Raw genomic sequence first — 24,700 nt, 5'->3', positions numbered from 1 at the left:
CGTCTACCTTGTCATATACTACCTTATTTGTGGTAGGAGGCATCAGCATGTAAACAGAGGAGTAGGAAGAAGTTAGAGCAAATAAGGCAGTTTTTATTATGGTGACAGCTAAGTTCACTTAGTCCTTCAGTTATTGCTCTGTGTTGAACTCTGGGATTACTGAGAAGAAATTATCAAGGGGACTTAGATAAGTGAAGTTGGATATTAGATAGATTTAGGGTGCCCTTCGTGCATGAAGGGGCAGCCTATAAGGGACAAATAATGTTCTTATCAAGTGGATGATAGAGGCTGGCTTGCTTGGCAAATCAAAATCATTATCAATAACATGATGAATATTGGGTATTTTGGTCATGAAAGGTCTCAAAAGTGAGAAATAGGTGGAGGAATGCTAAGAAAAATGCATTGTCAGTGTAATAAACTTGTAAATAAGTTTTCTCAATCAATATAAGTGGAGTAGTAAAAAGGGAATGGAAATTTGTTACTCTTAGACATGAGATGGAAACAGACTGAGAAGGCTGGTTTATTTTAATAGGCATGGTAATAGGACATTGCACAGTAGAGATGATGTATGTAATGACAGTCTGTGACTTCTGATATTTCTTGGATATGACTAATTAAAAGGAAAGTCATCTCAAAGATGACACGCCAGGAGGATGAGTGACTGGCGACACCGAATGGAGTAAAGAACAATGTGAAAGGACAGTTAAGCATTAGGAGAGAGACCCTCCAGATAAGGATTGTGGGTCACTTATCTCAGAGGTGAGGCAAGAAGTTTAGAGGCAGCAGTGGTGCAAAGGCATCTACTGTGGGGGGGCGGGCTGGATGATTACTTTGAGTAAGTAAAGGAAACGGCTGGTGAGATGTAGAAATGTGCTTTCTTGGTGAGAATGTCATTGCTAAGAGTGAAGTCAGAATAGACTGTGAAGAAAGTTGTCACAGTCACCAGATGCCATCTACAAAAACTGCAGAGTGGTAATAAAATTTGAAGTGGGTCCAGAGAAAGACCTGAAATTTGGTATTGTAGATTTTGTAGAGGTAGCTAATGGCTAAAGAGCTGAGTTAGAGGGAGGCAAAGTTGAGATAATCATTGCCCGTTTCCAAAGGAGACAAGGAACACAGGACAGAACATGAAGCTATCTTCAATTTCAGATGATGTGTTTAAGGAGGGTGGCTAAGAGCAAATGATGAGCAGAGCACAAAATCTGTGGTGATACATATTCTCTTGTAAGTATATGATGAAAAACTACCCACATAAAAAGCATACTACTTGGAATCAAGAGTGCAGTTAGAACCTTCATCTTGAGTGTTTGGGGTTTTTACGTTAAACTGCTAGCTGCCTTCAACAGAAAATCCTGTGGAAGGCTGATTTTCCTTTTCCTTAAGGAAAAATAGGGTGAATCTAATTTGCATAGGTAATTAAGTTATTTTTTCCCCTGGTTCCTGCTGGACATCTTTTGTGGCATTAAAATTGCCTGACGAGCTGCTTGGAGAAGGGGATTGCAGGAGGGTGGCTTGAAAGATGCTTGCAGGTTGCTAGTTATTGAGTCGGGAGGTGCTGTTCACCATTAAGCTGAGTGCTAAAAAACATCTTTTTGGAAGCCTGTAGATGTCTGTGGTTGCAGCCAGTGTGATGCAGCTGCAGCTGGGTAAACTCACCATGTGACAGGAGCAGCCTGTTCTAGGAGGAGAGCTCTAGACCTTTATAGTGAAGGAAAAACCTTTTTAATGTGGTGAGCTGCACTGTTTCTCTTCACAAGCACCTACAAAAGTTACCCTGTAACAGTATTTGTTGATTATTTTTCCCGTGTCATCCTGCCTGCATACCATCTGAAGATGGAGAGAACGGGCTACATATGTTTCTTTTTCCTTTTTTCCCCCCTTTTGAAAGAACAGCCTTCAAAAGAAAACTGCAGGTGGAGAGGGAGAAGAAATTCTCAATGGAAATGCTTTTGGTGGTTTTTGAATTTTAAATGGGTAACCAGAAGGGCAGCTTAAAATTACATGTGAATTGCAGGCTTTAAGTACTAAATTGTACAATTGAGCTCTGAAAGCTAGAAATGTTAGCATGTGATAGAAACTTAGAACAGTTGGTCATGTTTCTGGTTTGTATGCAGGAGCCGGGGCTGTCATTAACGGAAAATACAGTAACCAGCAGCTGAATTCTTTGTTACCTTCTTTAAAAGGATATTGTTATCTTCAGGAAAAGAGGGAAGAGATACTTGAGATGGTATTAAGTTAACAAAACACTTCAAAAATGCACAGGGACTTTTAAAGAACTTACGAGAGTATGATCCCCGCAAGGTTTAAAATGGAGGCTTGCTGCATAGATTTCATATTGATTGTAAGCTAATCACTTCTGCTGAAAACCTCTCTTAGGAAAGTTTGGTGTGCTGCCAAATCCAGACTAATGTGTCGGTGCGTCTTCTGGGCTGGATCTCGCTTGCATCTCGAGTTAAATTTGTGAACGGAGCAAGTGCATGTTTGTTTGCGCCCATCAGTGTACACATGCTTGTGCTGTGTGCGTGCACATGCATACATGTGGCCCTTTGATTCCAGGGTCTTTCATCTGAGCCCATGTAGAAGCTGAGACAAGAGGAAGCTTGAGCAGTGTATTTTGTGATGTATGGTACTACATTAAGCAGCAGAGATAATGACTTAACAGACTAACTTTAAAAAAAAAAAAAAAAAGTCCTTTTAAAGGATTGAAGTATTTAATAATGTGTTCCATGTATTTGAAATTATTTTACATATGTGCAGCTTGCATACTGGATAGATGTAGAAAAATGAGTAATACAAAAGCAGAAGTTATTAATGGGTTTTCCATACCATAGTATTTTTTATGGCCAGCACTGTTGTATCTGAAAAATTCTGTACAAGGGTATCACTAATATTTTATTGGCCACTGATTGTTTTAATAAGAACATGTGCACCATGGTAAATAGACTGAATGAGACAGAGTAGTAGAATCATGTGGTTGTGTATCTGTTGCTGATTCATTATTACAAAGGGAAAATCCCACTTCTATTTTTATATTCCTGCCTATGTTGCACAAAGAATGCATTTTTCTTACTCTGATTGCAATTTTGGTATGAAACGAAGTGATGATTCTTGTAGTGAAACTATGTATGTTGCTCACTTTGAGAGTATTTCAAGTGTTTACATTATTGGAATATTGAGAAGAGAGTGTATATCACTATATGTCGCAGGGCAGAAAGATTTAATTTCTGACTTAAAAAAGCAACATGTGTGAACTCCCACACTTAAATCTTCTAGATTATTTGTAGTATTCTTGTTCAGAAAGTTTTCCTATTCACCTCCTTAATTTTTTGATTGTTCTAGTATTGGGGTAATTATGAGCATAGCTGTGAGAAAAAAGTGTAAATTGTAGAAAAGGTGATGCCTCTAACTGCTTTTAGCAAATCAAGTGACAAAAGCTATCTTCTGAGAAAGCTGCTTATTCTAGCTGTACTGAAAGCAAGAATTATAAAAACAAAACAGGATTCTTTTTATGCTCGTTTGCATGTTAAATATTCTGTATGTTTTTCCAGCTCCCAGTTGTTTCAAAGCAGCTCTAGTGTCTGAGCTCTGGGAACAAACCAAATGACTTACAAGGCTCTTTGGTGTGCAGATGACCCCTTCCCTAAAAATCTGCTGGTTCAAAATGAAGCAAGCTGATTATTGTACTCTTTGAAATCATAATAGGCTGCTGGGATAAACCCTCTTCTTCATATCAGCTTGTGAAGTAAGTGGCTAAAGAGAATGTTCTTGAGGGTACAGATAGGCAAACAGCACTTGTTTGATCAGTGGTAAGTCGTTAACATTTCTGTTTTCTTGGTAGTCAAATTTGAAATAGCTCGAATGCATAAGGTAAGAAGTGGCCAGTGAAGAAGTTGAGACTGAATTAAAGAAGGCAGTAGCCTACACCATTTAACACCTATAAAATAATAGGGGAAAAAAAGCACACCACCAATAAAAAAAATCTGAAGGAGGACTCAGGGGTTTTGTCAAACAGTGTCTCTCAAAGTAAACGAGACAGCTTGTCATAAGGAAAGCGCTGCTAATGATCCCTTAATGCTAACTGGCTCCAAATCCTTGCTTAGAGAAGAGATCGTGAGCGCCTTCTGGGCATTTTGACAGTGTCACTTTTTATAATCAGTAATAATCGAAAACTAAATTGTTGGAATAGGAAGAGTGAAATATCGTTATGTCCTTGTAAATCAATACATGCGATCAAATTTTGTGCGTTTTATGCAACAGTTAGTTTCCCTCTTCAGGAAAGAATTAATACAGCTAGGAAAGGTGAGAGTGAAGGAAAACAAGCTCTGCAATGAGTTGGTTTCTGTACCATGAAAAAAATAGGCAGCACCAAGTCAGTGAAGCTGTGACAAAGTTCCATAAAGTTGAGAATATCCCCGTTGAATGGGGGAACAAGGAGTTGGGAACAAATGTTCGTTATTTCTCTTAGGAGTGGAGCTGAAGGAGATCAAATGAATTGGTCAAGCTGCAGGTTTGAATGAATGGAAGTAGTTTTTCATGCCACACATAGTATCTTGTGGAACGGTTGTCATGGGATGTTGTGGAAGTCAAAAATAAATAAAGGTACTCAAAAGAGGTAAGAGAGCTTCAGAGACAAGTCTGTCAGAGGTTGGCAAGCACAAACTGTGGATGCAGCCTCTGCACTGGGATGTCCCAAAGCCATAGAGCCCCAGAGGCTGGGGGCAGGATGCCAGGCTTGCCTCACTGCTTGTGCTCAGCCTGTCTGCAACAGGCTGCTATCAGAGGTGGCATCATGGGCTTAAAGACTTCATATCTGAGCCAGTATATTTAGCCTGATGGCCTTCATCACCTTGCCCGCATCACTTTTTACAAGGTAGTGCAAGCCTTCAACTTCTGTTTTTTCCTCACTTTTTTTTTCTTTTTTACAAGGAAGTAACTTTCCGTTCTCCAAACACGATGTATTGGTCCTCTATGCTGTTTGTTCCCTCTTCAAGGTTTTTGATTTCGTTTTTGCCCTGGAAAGTTACTATTGAACCTGTTGTTCTTCCTGGTAATGCCAACACATGATTTCATTTAAATGCCTCAGCCTTACGTAGACAGGCATCTTACTATGTACCTGTTAAGCTGTCCTGACTACCTATAGTCTAACTGACATACCCATCTTCACTGAAAGCTACAGGGACATCCTGTTTGCTCTCTTTGTTTTCTCTGGTGTGAACCAAGCACCAGCCAGTTCTAATGATCTGAAGGTTGTGTAGTCAAAGACATGGAACAGGGGCTGGTGGCTTGGGTACTCTGAAGCCCTTGTAGATCTTGCTTGTCAGTAAACATGGCTAGACAACATAGTGTATCTGGCAGGAAAGCTTTCTCTTGCTCTCTTAGTCATGCGTAAACTTTGTGCATGGTTCCCAGTTCTGGAAGGCTCAGAGAGCTGTCTGTCCCTTCTCCTACTGCTTCTCTTCCAGGAGCAAGAAGGTATGTGCCTGATAAGGCCATTCAGACTCCTCTCTTTCTGCTATTGAACCCCCAATATTAGGGGAATGAAGAAATATCACTTGTATTACTTAATGCAGATGCCTCAGATGTGCTCCTACAAGTTCTTGAAATTCCTAAATAATAGAACATTGTTCATATTTTCATATTTTAACATGTAGCAAAGAAACGATTTTACTGTTGTGTGTGTGATCACTGGGTGCAGTCTGGTATTGCCTTTGTTCTGCTGACAAGTTTGATGGATAGGTCAGGTCCAGCCTTCTCTAAAAGCTTCTTTTAGGTTATCCTACCTTTTCAGGTAGGCTGAGTTGAGAAACTTTGGTACATCTAGACTTCTTCCACCTGTGTGGGTGTGGTGGGATTTAATTTCTGAGCCTGTGTAACTGCTAGGGGAGTTCAAAGCAAATGCTGCTATTCCTATATCCACATTTAAATCACTTGTACCTTGTGTATACAGAACTGGAAGCAGATGGGCTATATTCTGGTCTGTTCATCTGGTGTTTACCAGGATAGTGCTGGGGAGCAGAAGCAGGATGAAGTTATTATGTAGTCCATACCTGGCCTGTGAGCTTTAAAGGAGCAGTTTTGCTTGGATGTGTTCATTTAAACAGTGTTCATAATCATTGTCTGTTCATGGGATGCACAAATTGGAAATGACAATGAGTTGCAAATATGCAGGAGCCTTGATAATTAAAGAATAGTTTGTTTAATTAAGTTTTTCTTAGTCTATGAATCTTTGAAACAATGCAAAAAATGAAATGAGTATTTGATAATGTCAGTATTTTCCAGTATCCTAGGTAATTTAATAGGAGAGGGGGGAAAAAAAAGGCTAGTGTGTATATATATGAATAAGAATATATAAAAATTACAGTACCTTAACAAAAAGGCATAACCACATTTACTGCACTAAAATATAAAGTTGTATGTAACAAGGGGAGCCTAGAGGAACAGGGTAGCTATTGTCTCTATTATTTTAGCCACAAGGAATCTTCCATTGCAAAAGCAGCATCTTTCCTGTTGCTCTTCAGCTACTGAGAGAGGCCAGTTCTCAAAGGGTGACTAATCTGAAATGAAGTGACCTTGGTCGCTAAGGGATGAATATATATATATGCAAGTGCTGACTCAGGTTTTGAAATTCAAGTAATAAGCTATGGGCCTGTGTCTGCTCTTGATTAAAACAATAGGATTGTGTTCTTAGCTGTTTTAGTGCAGCTGTCAGCATCTTTGTTTTTTCTGTGACTCAAAAACAGGTTAAATAAGTCATATAGCCAAGGCATAACCTTTATTACGAAGGCAAACTTACGAGTTTGATTACAGCTTGAAAAAATAAGGAGATTACAGGGATTTAAAGATAAATACAAATGTTAGTATCCAGGACTAAGGTTTTGTTATGTCCACTGACTTTACAATGTTGAATTTAAAACCAGTACAAACTTATGTTGTGTTAAGAAATGTTTTTGTAGTGTTGTAAGACCATTGTCTTAATTGTACCAAGTGCTATGCTCTTGTGTCTGCAGATGCTGTTAAGCCACCGGTCAGTTCTTTACAAGCATCTGCTGAGTTACCCTTGCCCGTCAACACTTCACCGCCTTCCATGCAAGCAGAATCTACCCTACCTCCTCCTTATCAGCTTATTAATATCCCCCCACTAGAGTCTTCCTCTGGTCAAGAAGATCCTCAAGACTACCTACTGCTAATAAACTGCCAGAGTAAAAAACCTGAACCTATGAGGTAAGTTATATTGTTTTCTTAATAAAACTTGTACAGGCCAAGGATATTTGTGCTAAAAGCACTTTTTTCTTGTTGAGTCGCCGCAGATTTGGATGCCTATGAACTGTGGAGGAAGTTGCCAGTAACTTTTGCTTCTCAACTTTTTGTTCTTGAAATTCTTGTAGCAATACTAAGTTGTTTGAGCACTAGGCCCATGTTGCCTTCTTGAGAAGGAATCACCAATCTGAAGCATCAAATGAATGCAGTGGTTCCAGGCTAAATTAAATGCAGATTTATTTCTAACTGCTACTTCTAACTTAAATAGATGTGCAGCACCTCCTGCATAGGAAGATGTGATATTTACAGTAACTACCTGGGAAATGTCACTGTTTTTTCCAGAATGGATCATAGTGGCAACCCCAAGGAGTTAGTGAAATCTGTGTCCTTTGAGATTTAAAAGGAAACAAGCAAGCAAAAAACTTGACTGGGTGACGCCCTGGGAAGCCTCACCTGACTTTGAAGTTGGCTCTGCTTAGAGGTATTGGAAGAGCTGGATCAGATAATCTCCAGAACTCCTTCCAACCTTGAGTATTATCTGAAAGAAAGTTATAAGTCTCTTGGAAGCTGTTTTTCTGCAGTAATTTAAAATATACTGAGGGTATTTGCAGTTTAAGAAAAAAAAATGGCATATTCTTTTTGTGATAAGAAGAAAACATATTGAAGGCTTGAGGAAAGCTTACTTTTCAAAGTGTTTTTGTGAGCATTTTGCATACTCCCTTAGGGCCATCATACCTTTTAGTGGCGGTGCCTTCTTCCTCAGCACCTTGATGCTCTGCCAGTTTTACCTGTGCCATGTGCTCTCTGCTCCCTTGGCATTTTTAACTTGCTCTGTTGTGCCTGAGGAGTTTCCTGCTCCATTCACTGATGATTGCATGGTAGACAAGTATGCACCCTTCACAGTCTTCATTATAAAACGGAGGAATGAGCCTACAGTTTCCCCCGGTGTTTGGAATGTGCAGCTTACAGGCACCGTGGCATGCCCCAAAGCATCCTGTAGAGAAAGGGAAACGCAGAGTCTGACTTGAGTGGTGGTTACATGCTTAGTGATGTTTAGAAGCTGATGGTGCCTGAGAGGTATGTAGTTTTACCCCCCCAAAATTATCAAAAAGTTTGGTTCTGTTTCCATAATGGCTTGGCAAAGCAGTCTCTGCTCATTTCAGAGCCCTGACTCATCAGAAATGTCTGAGTACCCATTTGTTTCCATAAGGGATGGGCACAGAGTGGATTTCCAGCACCAAATGAAGGTGTTTTTTTTTTTTTTTCGTTTTTTTTTTTTTTTTCTGAGTTATCAAGGCTGGGATATGAAATTGATTTGACTTCAGCAGTTGTACGGCTTGTGGGTTAAGTAGAGACAGTGAAGTCTAAGACCATAGACAAAGGCACAAAATGGGGCAAGGTATTGAGTCCATGGATAGCCTCCAAAATTGCTTGCGAAAGACATTGGTAATACAGGAGAAGAAGGTATTTGGGTGTTTGAAGAAGGTACCAGTGGAGATAAAAATGCAAAAAGAATTGATTAAGATCTGAATAAAGTAATTGGGAGTGTAGAGATGGTTTAAATGTGTTTTGAACACACGTGATACAGGCTTTCTGAATTATGTTTAAGTAAATTCACTAAATATTGACGTCCTTTTATTAACAAGTTAATAGTTATTTCCTTTTATTAATAATGAAAATTCAGAATAGTAGTTATGTTGGAGTTTGTTCAACGTAAAAAGATTGTATATGTCTCATGTCTGGTACAGGTATTGTGATGGATTTGGGCCAACATATACAGGATGTAGACCTTTTCCAATGGAATTAAAGTTTTATGTAACTTTATACAAGTCTGAATATACAAGAAATACAAGTCTGCATCATTTTCCTATTGATTCCAAATTTGGAACAATTCATTTGTGTGTTTCAGGCAACCTTTATTTTAATGGGGAAGAATAGTATGCAAACATCCATTAAAAGCAAATCTTAATAAATAGGTACTGTTTACATTAAAATAATAGGTAGCTGGTGTTACTTGAATGGTTTATTTCTGTAGTGTTATATATTTGGATTTTCAAGTTGCCAGTATGCAAAGGGAATGTTTTCTGCTCTAATTTTGCATGTTATTTTATAGAAAAGATGGGAACAACTGAATTTGCTTTTAAAACTTCGGGGTTCTTCTACAGGTGAGGTGGGTAACTGAGAAACACAGAGGTTGTGGCCAACCTGCCTGTTCAGAATTTTTTGGAGTTCTTGTGTTTCAGAACATATGATTTCAAAATGCTTCCTTATAGTGTCATGCGATACACCACATAGTGTTGTGAGATGATTTTGGACACAGTACTTGCAGTTATAATTATCATGCTGTATTTTGTCTAAAATAGTTTTATGCTCTGATCACTGTTGGCTTGAGAACGAGTATTGTTCAACTGTAGCATTTAGTGTGATTGTGACATTCATATTTGGATCATAAATTAGAAAATGAAGCCAAACCCTTATTGTTCTGGCTCATTCAAGATGTATATGGAAATAATGCTGTCTTCCTCATATTTCTTATGTTTATGAACCAGCCAAGGGTCACCCTTTATCTCTGAAGAAGGGCAGGAATACCTTCTCTTAGAAGATTTTGAAAGTAAAAAGATTCCACTGCAGTGAGTGAACAGTAGCTGTTCTTGGAACGTGTGTGAGAATTTAATCACAGAGCCATTAACTTGCCTGAAAATATTTGTTTCAGATACGTCTTGCATGGTGTCCTGTGAGTTTTAATAGAAGAAACTATGTAACCTTGGCTTCCATTTTCAGAAAATAGCTGTAATCACCATAGAGCTGTTTTATCCACATTTTTTACTATGCTTGCTGTTTCTGTCCCAGATTGCTGGCACACAAGAGTGTTTTTGCTGCCACTTTGTTTATAGTATTCTATTTATCTATTGTGTTGATTCCTGCAGATGCAAAAAGAATCGGCTTGCAAGGATGACCAGCCAAGCCAGATCGTATACAGTGTATTCCAAAATGGGAGATTGCTCCTCAGACTAAAACATTTTGAAATCTTTTATCCTCAGTCTGTCAACAATTAGTTTTTAGTACATGGTGATGGACTTGCTTGTTTTGCCCCTAATATCCCACCTCTGCTCTGTGAGTCTTAATGCACAGTCCTTGTGGACCAGCTGGCTACACAATTATCTCTTATTAGTACTGAGTAAGGAATAATTTGGCCACTTGGCATAATCTGTAGATGCAATGTACACATCTGCAAACACTGAGTTCATTAGCCATCCTCTGCCTATAAAGAGGGTTAGTAGTTTTTGTTATATCAGATTTTGCCTTTATTTTAATCTGAAGTGCGAAGAAACCTTAATACTTATCTTAATAACCAAAAGTTAGTGGAGTATTTAAGCCAACTGATTTTTTTTGGTGTTGTTGAAAACATGGCAGAAGTCATCAAGCATCATGTATCAGAAGTTCTTAAAATAAAACCTGTTGTGGATCTGTGGTCCTAATCTAACTTTCCTTGAGGTGTAACATGAATCAAATATAGAGTTAGATTTCCAAAACTGTGCATGTTCTCCTTGTCATGATCAGTAGTTAATACTGACTTGTGAAATCTATTTAAACTTCAAAGGCTGAATTCCATCTTCATTTTGGCATAAACTGCTTTCTCAGACTGTCTTCAAATTTTTGGTCTTGCAAAATCAGATTGGTTGCAACACATTTATATTTTGAAAACTATTTCAATAGGCCAGGAAATTGATTCCAAAAGATTTCATTTCAAAATCTGAAGTAAATCAGAAAAGCCCTCTTGTAATGAGCAATGCGTACTGCTGCCATCAGCTAAGCAATTGACTGGTCTGGCTGCCTTGTGTCAGTTTTTGAAAGTCTTATGTTTTCACAACTGCTTGTGGTCAAGAAAGAAGCAGCAGCGTTTACTGAGACCTGGAAGAACTCCTAAATGTTGCTTTCACACAATGGGTAATGCTTAAGTGATGGCATCGTACATGTGCTGTAGTTGTGTCTTGAGCTTTGGATATATATCCCTGCATGTTGTGCTTATTTAGAGCCAAATATAACTTGGCATCATTATAATATGTCTTTGTCTCTAAAACCACCATAGTGCCTAGAACTGGTAAGATTTTTAAGGACACCTGCTCTGCTTTTGTGTGTGAAAATGTTTTACAGGTTGAGTTCTGGTGCATGGCTAAGTGGATCGAAGTGATCCCAGTACACGTACAAGCCAAGAACTGAAAAATAAGTTTGAGTCAACCTTTTTTTGATTAAGTGCACATCTGTACTCTTTTTGTAAGATATATGGTAGTGTTTATATTATTTATGTAGTTGGGGAATTCTTTCATTTAAAAATATATCATGGTCAACTGGAATTAAAATTCTGGTTCTACAATTAATTGTCAACATCCAGCTTCTCTAGACTGCCCACTTTATTTTTGTAGCATATAAAATACAGATCACAATCTATCCTGTATTTGCTCAAGTATGAATTTTACTGGGAGTTTGGCCCAGATGAATACCACAGAACTAGAAGAGTGTCTTGAAAGTGAGGAGCTTTTGAATGAATCATTAAAATAGAGAGCAAGGACTGCATCAGAGGCAAAGCTCAGTGTTACTACTCACTATGTTCACAATCTGTAAAGCACTCTGTAACCGAATGGAGGTCCTTCAGTCCTATGTGCTCTATTTTCTTTTTTGCAGTTGTGTTAAGTTTCCAGTGGTTCATTACTCAACTTTTGAAGCTCTGAGGCAAAGGAAGTAAACTGTTAGCAAAGCAGAGATGCATGTTTTTGATGGTTGGCAATGTAAGGAATATAAGAAGATTCACTTCCTTGGTTTTGCCAAGGGTAAATACTTATTGAGAACATTTTTTTGTTCTCATACTGTTGACTTCTGTATTTTCTTCCTCAGAAGCTTTGTAAACTACATGGTCTGGTTGCTTAATATGAGTAGTATAGCAGCTATTCCTTGATGCTGAAATATTTACATATGTATGTATAAACAAGCACATACAGTCCTGTGGTACTTAAAAAGGGAATTAGGATAAAGTGAACTGTATGGGCTGCATTAACTTCACCTGTGTTAGCATTTTTGCTATTGTCTTGACTTGGATTTGAGCAAGGAATAAGACTTGGAATTTCTCTGCCATGTGGAGCAATGTAACTGGGGAGGCTTACATACCATCCTACCTCCTCTTCCCACCAGAAAAAAAGAAATCACAGTTTTTGGCTTTCCCCATTGGTTAGTACCAGTATTAATGAGTGCAATTCTTACTGAAGATTGAAGTTGCGAAGAAATCCAAGGCAAACTACTGAGCAGTTTTACCTAACAGCACTGCTTTGTGTTCAAGACAAAGCACTCTGTTGCTCACATTGTATGGATTTGTTGCCCCGAAGAGCAGTCTGTCTTCCTCTTATTTCAGGTTTCTATTTCTTTCTTTCCTGTTTATGTATTTTGAATCAGTATTATATGGTCAGTTCATAACTGGAGTCACAGACTTCAGGGCATTGCAATCAGTTGTATTTGATCCTCTTTTTCATGCTGGTTAGAACTGGCAAGCATTGTGAACCCAAGGATTGAGTGCATTTTCACCTTAAGCACGTCAAAGTGCTGCTAGTTCACAGGATGGGTTAAAATAAAAATCGTTCAATCCCTAAACAAACTCTGCTTTAGTTTGGCTTGGTATCTTTCTGGAAATCACTTGCTTTATGAAACATCAACTTGTTGAGCTGCTACTGAAGCTGCACACTTGTGTTGTTACCTGTTTCACATGCATGGGTTTGTATACATGTAATCACTTAGGATTCTGCTTAAATACTACTGTTTGTTTAATAGTTAGGTTCCTGCATCTCATTTTGGAAAAGTTGGAAGAGGCTGCCATACTTTTCTGTTGTTTACACTTTATATATTGTGTTTACTATGTGTAATGTTTGTTTTCTTTGTATGTTCATCAATGTTTTAATCTCTTGATCTCTTGTGTAGATCTCATGCTGACTCTGCAAAATCCAGCTCTTCTGAAACAGACTGCAATGATAACGTGCCCTCCCACAAAAATCCTGCTCCAGCAGTGAGCAAGCATGCTGTGAATGGCTTTTTTCAGCAGCAAGGTGCCTATGACTCTCCTCCTTCTCGTACTGGACTGGCATTGGCAGACTCCAGCCTTTATAACCTGCCTAGGAGTTATTCACAGGATGTTCTACCGAAGGCAGCATCTCCAACTGGGACTGATGCGGAAGGAGAGCAGCATGTTTTCAACACACCATCAGCAACATCTTTGTTAGATGCACAGTTGAGACACATCTCCATTAGTTATGACATTCCCCCCACACCTGGAGGTACTTACCAGATTCCACGAACTTTTCCGGAAGGAACAATGTCTCAGACATCAAAACTAGAGACTATTCCAGATATTCCTCCACCTCGGCCACCAAAACCTCACCACGCTGCAGATCGATCTCCTGTGGAAACATGTAGCATTACTCGTACTGCTTCAGATACTGATAGTAGTTATTGCATCCCTACAGCAGGAATGCCACCCTCACGCAGTAATACCATTTCAACTGTAGATTTGAATATCTTTCGTAAAGGTCAGTATTCCGTGCTTTACTTTGCTTTTCCAGATTGTGTTAAACGATATTAATCTTGTGAAGAAAGATGTGATATGAATGGGTTGAATAATATGCAAAGCACAGAACATTGATACAGGCTGTATATTGCGCTGTGGTGTTCAGACTTAGCTAAAAATACTGGAAGCCCTAGACATCTTAATGGTGTTACTAGTTTTTAGAAAACAGCAGTGAGGAGTTAATAATATTTTTTTTTGCTAATGAGGTCATATAGCTGAGTTCAAAACTGCGGCTATCTGTCTATCAGAACAGCCAAGGTAAGGTTAGCATGTAGTGGTCTGAATTTGCAGAAGCTGAAAGTGTTTCACTAAGTTCAGTAGGACTTGGTGTGCATCCAGAGCTTTGAGATCAACCCTGATCTGGTTATTGGTGCCACAAAACTTTTTCTCTGCTTGTGGCGGATATGCATACTGACATTTTAAAGTAAAATTAAAATTGTTCTTTATAGACACTTAAATGTTGGCATTTCAGACTTGCTAATGTACTTCTGTTATTGTTTTTTCCTTCAGCAGCTGGATATGTTTCTGGGTACTAGCAAATCTGGTGGAGCTACTTTTCCTTAAAGACTTTGGTGTATCTTGTTTTTCTGCCAGTTTGTTTGTTCCCATTCTTGTTTTCTCAGAGAAGTTGTTACAGAGAGCACTTGTGGTTGTATTAACTCTTGGGCTAAGAGTTTGATTTCTTTCAGGTTCTCGAGACAAGTGGGCCTAAAGCTGTTATTTTTAAAGAAATTGTCAAATGGTTAGAGCTGATGCTAATGTTTGAGGGGGTTTTAAAGAATTGAGTTGTACTACCAATGGGATGCGAGGCAGAAATGAGAAAGGGGACAGGGACAAGGCTTTTGGAGGAGGCAATATACAGAAGGGGTATGATTGTACAGGCACTCAGATATTATTCAATTTGTCATTCTTTTTTAGGCTAGGTGCAGTGTTATTGGTGGACTCCTGCTCTTCAGAAGTGTTTATTTTTCCTTCAAAGTGAAAATCTTTTTTTAAAAAAAATAAAATAAACAACCTCCTCTTTTTAATGTGGGCTGCCAAGAGCCAGGACCCTGAAAAGCATGAAATCTTTGTTTCTGTAGTTGTTCATTCAAACTGAAAAACCTTGGAGACCCTAACAGGGGGGTCTGAGAGGAGGGGGGCGGGGGATACATGAGAGGAATTTACCTGTTATTGCGCTGGATTAAATTCTGTTGAATCAGCACTTTCCAAGGGAAGGGTATTCAGTCAGAAAACTTCTCTCCAGACCTTAAATTACATCTGTTGTTCATTTATTTTAGAATAGGTTTCTCATGAGGGCCCTGTATCTCAAAACCTGCTCTTAAGTTAAATTCTTAATGCCTGTCTATTTGAAAGGAAGAATTAACTGATTCTGTAAAAGGAAAAATTACTGTTGCTTTTCCTGCCATGGAAAACATCACTATAAGATTTTCAAGTTGACTGGTAAGTGCTAAGTTTGTTTATGAACACAGTCATCTCAAGTATATAGATAAAATCTGTTGGCCACAGCTTCAGGAGTTGTGTTTGCACAGTCTCAGAAGCAGACAGTAAATAAAAGGCTCTGGATGTCTGGTGCCAAGTGACAGGAACAGGGATGATAAATAGTCACTTTCTCTTCTTGTTTCTTTAGAAATTAGTTCTCAAGACTGTTATGATATTCCACGAACGTTTCCGAATGACAGATCTAATTCATTGGAGGGCTTCCATAACCACTTTGTAAGTATGACTTGATCTTATGAGAGACAGCAGTGACTGCTTGAATGCTTTTTGTTCCCATGTAAGAAGGCAAGCTGTACAGTGTTTGTGTTTTTCAGTTTCAAAAGAATATATTAATCTGAGTAGATTAGGTTAAGAGATTCATATGATTCACAGCTGATTGCATAACTTATTTTGTTAAAGGAAATATATGTTAATTCTAGAAAAACAGAAGCATGTTGACAGTGGGAAGTGTTTCAAGTGAAGAACTAGATGAAAATTATGTCCCAATGAATCCCAACTCTCCTCCACGACAGCATTCCAGCAGCTTCACTGAACCCATCCAGGAAACAAATTATGTACCAATGACACCAGGCACGTTTGATTTTCCGTTATTTGGAAAGCAAGTCCCTCCTCCTGCTCACATGGGTTTCAGGTCCAGTCCAAAGACCCCTCCCAGACGGTCAGTTCCTGTTGCAGAATGTGAGCCACCGCCAGTGGATCGGAACCTCAAACCAGACAGAAAAGGTGAGGAATATGTCCAATAGAAACTTATTCTTACCATCTAATAAAATAGCTCTTGCAACTTTTGATCAATGGAAAATGATCGCTTTCAGATATTATAACAATTTTTATCCTATTAAATATCCATACAATAGAAGAGTTCTAGAATGTTTCTTCATGATGTTGAAACATCACAATACCAATGCCAAATACAAGCATAGGTTTACATTTAATTTCTGTAGTTATTAATCAAATATTAGCATAGAATTGCCAACACTCAGAAGTATGAGTTTAGTCCTTGCACAGAGAGGACAGCCAACTTATCATGAAGAGAGTACACAAGGAACTATATAGAATACGAATATATAGGCATAATAATGCTTGGTACAGGAGCAGCACACATTTCTGTTATATGATGTTAAAAATAACTATTTTGGCTATTTGCTTTTGATGTCAACATTGTTAGCAATTATATGAGAAGATTTGTGTATTGTGTGCTCTTTAGCCCTATTCGAAGTATGTAGCAGTCATTGAATAATTCTTACAAATGTGTGAGTGAAGGAAAAATAGATTGAAGGAAGATAGATTGAGATAGATTAACCAATAAGTACATAATGTTAAAGCTTTGTTTCAGTTTGTAAAAGCAAGGAAAATGATTTTAGGGCTCCCCAGTGCTTAAGTGGTAGCAGCCACACAGGGCAGTCGCAGGAAGTTGTTTAACATGGGCTATGAGGTTACCATATAGGTTTTCCTTGGGATCCAAATGGGAGAAGGCAACTGCTAATTCAAGCCAATTGTTAAGGTATGTTCTCTGTATTGTACAAGCTCGATGCCATGCTTGCATTGCTATTTGTATAAACTGCAGTAAGTGAAAACATGAGCCTAGATTTTGAATTTCGTTGCCTTTATAGACTGTGATAGATTAAACAGTCATAAAGCAAAAATAAAAGTGGTTTTATGTGGGAATATTTTAAAGAGCTGAATGTGTGAGAGAGAACCATTAAAAGTTTGAGAGTGCAGCAACAACGTCAATGACAAAATTGAAAAAAAAATATTTGTAGATGCCCCACCAAAGCTATCCTTAAAACAAACCAAACCCATTCTTAAACATAGTGTACTGGGTTTACTTTGCCTTAAAATGTGGATTATTTAGGTGACTGGTGGTATTAACCAACAGATAAGTGTCCAGATGACATTATTTGTGTAGAGAATCACTGATAAATGGCTTAGACTTCCCAGTCAATCAGAAATGTTTTATCAGCCTATCAGAAATACCTAAATTGTAGAAGAAGGAACTCAAGAAATTTAAGTCAGATGTCTGCACTACTTTGTATTTGCCTAAGTTCTGTTTATAGAATTATGTTTAGGAAAAAAAAAAAGTACTTAGATTTGAAGTGGCTGGTTTGATTTTTGGAGAAAAATTAATGTCATAATCAGATGATCCAAAACATTAACCAAATAAAACTTTATATGGACACTTTTTTCCATTAAGTGAAAACAGCCTGTAAATAAGCGCATTGGACAGTATCATGATATAGATGATTTCAGTGTAAAATGGGGAGTGCCACGTCTCATTCTGACTGTCCATGTTCAGAAAATGAAATACGTCCTTTTTCAAAACCTTGGCAATCTTCTTGTGCCTAATTGTTTCAGTGTTAGCAGACATTAGCTCTGATTTATTTTTAAGAAATACTGGACAGTAATAAATTGAAACACGATACTGGAAAATATTCTCGAAATAAACACTGAACTGCTTGAAAATATTTTCCCTGACTGGCCGGTTTGTGTATTTTACTGATAAAATGCTTGTCCTTCAAAACTATTTATTTTTTATGTTGAAAAGCTTGGTTGGTGGTGCAAAACAGTCACATTAGCATCTGCTGAGGAAGCATTGCTATTCTTGAAACCTAAGTGTTTTGCCTTTTAAAAGTGGTGTGTAAGACTTCTGTTTTGCTCCTGTCTGCCAATGCTTTACTGCTAAGACAGACCTAGCCAACACCAGGGAACAGATGTTTAGATATACTAACACATCTCTTAATGAGTATAGAGGTGCCCAGTGTAGCTTCTATTGGCTATATTTTTGCCTGCTGACTTTGAGAAGCTGAATCACTGTAAAATAGCATGATTATTTTATGCAATATAAAAGATAACGTTACTTTAAGGCTAGACATGAAAGTACTTATTTTATAGTGAATGTCTAGGGTCTGGAAAAAAAAAAAAAAACACACTGTGAAGAGCTTGAGCTACCAAGAATGATAATGATTCTGATTTATCACCAAGGGTTTTATCTTAGTAACACATGCATTAGCTCACTCAAGTTTTATCAAGTGTACTACTGTGAGACTTGCATTGTTATGAAGAGCAGATACAACGATGCATCGGGATTGTGATATTCCCATTTCAGTAGCTGCTCTTCATACAAATCACTTCTTCCAGAAATACTTCTGGGAAAATAAAAGTGCAGTTTGTGTTGAACTACAATGAGATAAAACTTCTGTTTTAGTTGGACCCTTACATAATGAAAGCAAGTATATGCTTCATGTCCTACTGTGTTGCTGTTTCAGCTTTCAAGTTCTTATAGCAGCTTCTATTATGAAGTTGTTTATGGTCATATAAATGTTTTGCAGTGGTGCTTTGTCAAATATTAGTGCACAAAAAGTAAAAAGTGGGCCAGCATGTTTAATAACATCTAGGTAGACATAGGGATGAAATGGCACATAAAATAGTTAAGCTCTGGGTATTGATCTTTTTAATTATTTTTTTTTAATATAATTGGTTAAAGAATTTCTGCTGGAAACAACCACTGCTTCTGTAGATGTGATGTTACTGCCCTTACTGAGATCTGGTGTATTGGTTGTAAGGCCTCCAGGTGTATGAGGGCTGTATTGTGCTCTGTCTGAAGAAGCTGATGTACTGTTTTCATTGGTTACAGACAGTACTGCAAAAATTGTATTTTGCACGGTCTACAATTCCTTCTTTGTAGGCATATTGAGAAATATCATCACCTTTAGCTTACTGAGCCAGAGCTAATGCTTCATGTTTCTGTGTGGGCTAGGGAAGTTTGTCAAATGCAATTTTAGCACTGAATATCACAAAGAAATAATGCAGTGAAGCTAGCCCATAAAGAAGGCACTGCTTCTTATTGTCAAATCTACATGTTTATGCACCTCCTCTATTCTACACTTGCAAGTTTACAGACAGTGTAGTTTGGCAATGGTAGCAAATGGATATGGTAACGATTGATACATGTGTGATCACTTGTGTTCTTTGGAGAATCATGTACTAGGCAACAAAGATCTGGCAATTTGTCTATCAGCAGCAGAGACTGAACATGTATGTCTTCACAACTCTGATATAAGCACCTAAAGTTCTAGAGAAGTTGTTAAAATTTTCCCAGTTCTGACTGAGGAATGAATTATGAAAATCAGTGACGCTGATAAACTAAATGTCAGCAAAACATATTTCTAAAAGTCACTAAGCTACATGCACAGTGTGTGGGCACTTCTTCAGTTTTTGAAAGCCAGAAGTTCAGCCTTCCTAGTAGGAGTAGCCTGAGCAGGAGGGCATGGTGGTATGACATGCTCTGTGTCATTTTCCTCCATTTTCTAAAATGGCTTTCTTCTACAGCATGGGGGTCTGGAGGGGTGGGAGAGGAAATGCAGTGCAATCTCAAGTCTTCTATGTAGTTTCACTCTTCTGGCTCACAGCTGCTGTTGTAAGTAGGGAGGGCTTCCAGTACTTTCTGGAAGTCTTGAAAGTAATTTCAAAACATGGTGCTGGCTTACAGCCCCAGTACCTGGAATCAAAGCATTTTACTATTTCTTTAGAGAAGCATACTAAAAGGTAAGTGATACATTACTTGGGACAAAATTGAGAGCATTTGGCCAGATGCTTTTCTGCAGTCATCTGTAACTGAATGGAAAAAAAAAAAAAAGCTTTCCTTGAAAATGTGTTTTGTTCAGGATGCTGTTTTTTAATATTATATTATTATTTTTATATGTTGTCTGCACTGATTTTGTATTTCTGCTTTTTGGCTCTTTGGCTTGCTATGGTTGCATGTAGTCATGATGCTATATTGGAAGCACTGTTGCTAGCAAAAGGCCTCAACCAGCATCAATGTTGGATCCATCCTTGCAGTTGGGTATGTTCTCTGAGTTGTTAAAAGGCTCTGTGACTGGTTCTGCTGCAGAATGGTGCTTTCGCATTTTACTTTGGGGCACTCACATGTTCCTTCTTCAAAATGCTGCTTATCAAAGAAGGAACAGTAGAATTAAAAGTACCCAAGTGCAGTGAGGCAAGCTAAGGAAAGCGAAGGCTGCAGAGAACAAGCAGCCAGGTTCTCTTCTGCTCCACCTTGTGCTTTCCTAGGGCTCTTCAAAATATCTAAAAAGGGTTGTGATATGAGGCAGGGGATCCTGTGATCCCAGCCTGCTGACAGCTTGTAGGACCATAATAAACATTTTGCCACTTCACAGGGAGTAATTCTGTATAGCAAAATGTCTTGAACGGGCAGGTGCTGGCTGGCTGTGCTGGCAGTCTGTGAGAAAGTTTTAAGGCCTGACAGAAATCTGTGAGTTCAGACAACCTTAATCTTCAATACAAATGTGGTATTTATTTGTAGATCAAGGGAAGCACATGGATGAAAACAGAAGGGGTAGGGGGTTTAGAATTAGGTTTTGTTGGTCAGGAGGTGGCTGGAGAAGGAGTGGGCCTCTATTCCAGCTGCTGTGAAAATTCGCCTAGCTAAGCGAAGACAGTATTTGAATGAGATGGGGTGTTTGTGTGCATGGTAATGACACCCCCAGTTGTAATTTTTCTAAGTTATTTTTTAGAAGTTGTAATTTTTGCAATCTGAATCGAACAATTTTGTGGTGGAATTTGTAGCAGAATTTTGTTCTTCAGAGTCTTAGTCTGGCGCTCTGCTTAGCATACTGTGGTAATTTCCATTTTCTAAAGGGTAGCATGACTTTGCACCAAAGGGGATTTTTTTTAAGGTTCTAAAAAAGAAAAATATCAACTGTGAGCATATTGCTTAATTAACAAGTCATGCCCACTATGGAATGAAAATGAAAAGTTAAAACTCACTTGATTGGAGTGTAGTGCTACTATTTTTGTAATGTTGATCTGTAGTATTTAAAAAAACACTTCACAGAAGAAGACAGATTGGTGCAGATACTAGCTCAGGGTTGTTGGGAAGTGTGATGGAACGATGTATTCAGGATCAGTAATCAAATTGCTAATGGTCAGGAACTCTGATTCCCTGTTCCTTAGATGTCACATTGTACTGGATTTTGTTTGTTGTATCTTCACTGGCAGTTATATTTATCTGAATGTCATTAGAGTTAAATTATGTTCAAGATGATTTTTAAGATTTTCCTTCTTAGTCTTAGATTGAATTTCACAGCTTATTTTGCTGATGGCAGGAATAACAAATAGCTACTGTAGTGCCTTTTCACTTTTTTTCCCCCAAAAGATTTGTCTTTCAACAAAAATAAATCATCAGAACTTTGTGTAGAGATGCTTCTTGCAACTTCAGTCCACGTGATTATCTTGAAAAGAAACTGCTGCTGGCCCTGGTAATTTTGAGCCCAGCAAACAGTAAATGAGGATTTAGAGTTAGTGATGTACTCATTTCTCTTCATGCAAATAAAATACCCAGTTGCACATTAAAAGAAACAAAGGGGGGAAAAAAAATCTCAGTTGGTGCTTGTAACTGTTTAAAAAATGTTGCTGCTTCTTGTTGAGTTCACTTAATCTGGTTGGTTTCTTTAGGATTTTTTATCATTTAAGATGTTACATGACATAATTTATGTGATCAAACCACACAAGTGGACTGCTTATAAAAGTCTGTCTTTTCTGTAAGTACCCATGAGCATCTCCCAACCAGATTAACCTCATAAATTATTTTTTTCCAAAGTACATTTAAAAGTGTAGGCCCACTTTGAAGAGGGAATTACGCACAGAACTTTCACATGTGACAGGAAGCATCTGCCCTATTCTGGCCACCATATGACCCACTGTGATGCTTCTGGATGACAGTCATGTTCACCCATTGTGGTAGTTCAGTATGATCGTTTAAAAATCTCAAGCAAAATCGTTACTTGTTAAGGAAATTAAGAACCCTCATTAATAATGAAGTTCAGTTATAAATAGCCTAGTGAACAGTTGCCTTGTTAAATATTTACATGTGTTGAGTTGGACGATGTGAACATATTGCACATCCTGATTATAGCAGGAGCACCACACCAGCATTGTGAAATAAAACTTCAGAGAAACAATTAAAACATTTGTGACAACTAAGACTTGAAAAATTACGGAAAAAAGGGGGGAAGTCTAAAAGAAGTTGGCGACTCTGCGGAGTTCCACACTATCATGATAGCTTCATATTCTTAAATGAAAGATCATTTAGTCAGGCTCCAGGACAAGTAGGCAAAGAAAAATTGTGAATGATGGTTTTAATCCATAGGAAGAACTAAAATGAAGATCTGATGAATAAGCAATTAATTTTCATGATGGCTTTTCAGAGCAGAAGTACTTTTTCATTTTGTTTTAAGAAATCCAAGCACTTAATTGTTCTATTTACTCTTGGAAGTTACACTTAGTATTTGTTCCCTTTAAGAATTTTTAAAAAATAACACTTTTGGGGATGTTTTGGTGCTTTTTCAGAGTCCCTAAAGCAGGATGAATACAAATTTACTGATTCTTCCCCCAAGCTCCAAAGCCTTCCTCCGCATATAGTACTCCAGGAGTATTACACTTCCTCCACGGCAGTACTAAATTACTTCTATGAGGCTAGTTTTTGGTTACAAGCTTTGAATGAATTTAATAGTGCCTTCCTATGGTCCACCAATCCTTAACTTGCAGCTGTGATTGGTCTCAAAACTTTGAAACAACAAATAATTCCAAGACTTTCGTGTATAGCTATATTAAAGCTGTAAATGAAGCTATGACTTACAGAATTTAATGGTTTTTAAAAATTAAACGTGTTTTCTGAAGACAACCTGCAAGAATTACTCTGGTACTAGTTGTAGAGATGGTACTGTAAAACTTCAGAGATCCTAGGGAGAGCAGTAACAGGAGAATACTGGTGATAACCCTCTATATTTTTCCTCTCCTTGTTTTTTTTTCTTCCCTGTTTTTTAATGCCTGTTTAAGCAAACTTATTTTTTTATATACGTAGTCATGCTATCCCTTTAGCATTTTTTATAGATTTAATATTAGGCTTGATTTTTTTTCAAGGAACAAGTTGCTCTGTTTTTCAGCTTTCATTTAAAAAAAAAAAAAGTGAAAGCAATCTTAAGTAGTGTCTGTTGGACTTCATGCGTCTTGGTACAGCTTTAAGCTACTAATCAATAAACACATCAGAACTCTGTACTTTGGTCTTAAACCACTACCTTTGGTATTGAAGGCTTTTAGTTGATCATGCGTTGGGGGATTGTTAAATATAGACATGTAGAATTACTTTCAAATTAGAGCAGTCAAATAGTATTTGGGTGATTAATAGCTTTGGTATTCTCTGAATAGTTTTTGTGGCATTTGGCAAGTCTTTTATGAATACCAGTGAACCTTAACTGTCAGATACAGTTTGCCTTTATAATCAGATGTTTTTTCTAATTCATTCTTAATTTCTGCAGTATCCAAAGTACCAGTGCTCTGAGATAAGTTATTTGGAGAATATAAAGGTGTGTAAGAAAACTGGAGAGTATCTCTTTAGATGACTGATTTTAATTCATAATTTTGAAAGAATGAGCTGGTTCTACTTTGTTTTTACTGTTTATAAAGAGACTAGTCATGACAATCTGTGTGGAACCATTGACCAGAACTAAGCACAGTATTGATACTCCTATTTGTTGCAGGATACTAGTATGGAAATGGATATGCATCTTGTGCAACTAAATACATGTTTCTAATTAGAAGTACCTTAGCAGGAAATAGTCTTAATAAAAACAGATGAAAAAGCAAATTCAGGATATTTGTAGAGCTCCATGTTGAAGACTATGTACTCAGGAATTGGAGTTCACTGGGGTGAGGAAGAGAAGGATGGGGGAGGTTATTCTGCATAATTGAAAGTCAAATAATAAACCCTGTGGGACTGAGACTGAGCTTCAGCCTTGTTTTTTAAGGAAAAGGACACAGCAGTTCTGAGTACTGGAATTCTTGGACCTCTGCAAATTTCAGTTTCTCTAAATAAATAAATGCAGCATCTTTATGTATGTAATGGAAACTGAAAAATGCTTTCAGTGATGTTGCTCTCAAAGTACTTCTATTGATGCAGGACACTCGTGGATGTTTTTGCCTCTTGCTCTCCCCTTTCTATTCCAAGTAAAGCAGTGCTTTAGCATTCCTATGTCTGATCTCCTTGTCTTGTGAGGATTAGAGTCCTGTTGGCCAGGAAACAGCATTAGCGGATCACACATTTCTGAAATTTTATCTCACATTAGTAGATTTACTTTAAAATTTCAAGCTGTAAATACCTGGCATTTAAAGAGCGTGTTGGCCTCATTCATGAGGATGTTTGCTATTTCCTGATGTAAAATCCATTGCCACCAAGCTATGGAGAGCAAGCAACCACTCAAAAAACAAGCTTCTTTTTAACAGAAGTCTTGTTAGTACCAGTGCTTCAAGGCTATAGCCTGA

At 37.9% G+C, this 24,700-nt stretch overlaps 1 protein-coding gene across 12 annotated transcripts in view; it reads left to right on the top strand.

Annotated features, from left to right (window-relative positions):
- The window catches only part of GAB1 (GRB2 associated binding protein 1), a 97,144-nt gene that overhangs the window by 60,497 nt on the left and 11,947 nt on the right, over window positions 1–24,700 (top strand). For 9 of the 12 annotated variants that reach the window (XM_035326257.1, XM_035326256.1, XM_035326261.1 and 6 more), the window contains 5 exons: window positions 7,008–7,221; window positions 9,807–9,887; window positions 13,222–13,826; window positions 15,495–15,580; window positions 15,784–16,087. In XM_035326257.1, the coding sequence (XP_035182148.1) occupies window positions 7,008–7,221; window positions 9,807–9,887; window positions 13,222–13,826; window positions 15,495–15,580; window positions 15,784–16,087 (1,290 nt within the window). The remainder of the gene's footprint in view (window positions 1–7,007; window positions 7,222–9,806; window positions 9,888–13,221; window positions 13,827–15,494; window positions 15,581–15,783; window positions 16,088–24,700) is intronic. The other 3 variants (XM_035326258.1, XM_035326262.1, XM_035326260.1) reach the window with 2 other exon arrangements.

Source organism: Oxyura jamaicensis, chromosome 4 (assembly GCF_011077185.1).
Source record: "Oxyura jamaicensis isolate SHBP4307 breed ruddy duck chromosome 4, BPBGC_Ojam_1.0, whole genome shotgun sequence".
Classification (NCBI taxonomy): domain Eukaryota; kingdom Metazoa; phylum Chordata; class Aves; order Anseriformes; family Anatidae; genus Oxyura; species Oxyura jamaicensis.
Note: the sequence above shows the minus strand (reverse complement) of the source record. Positions and strands in the feature narration are given on the sequence as shown.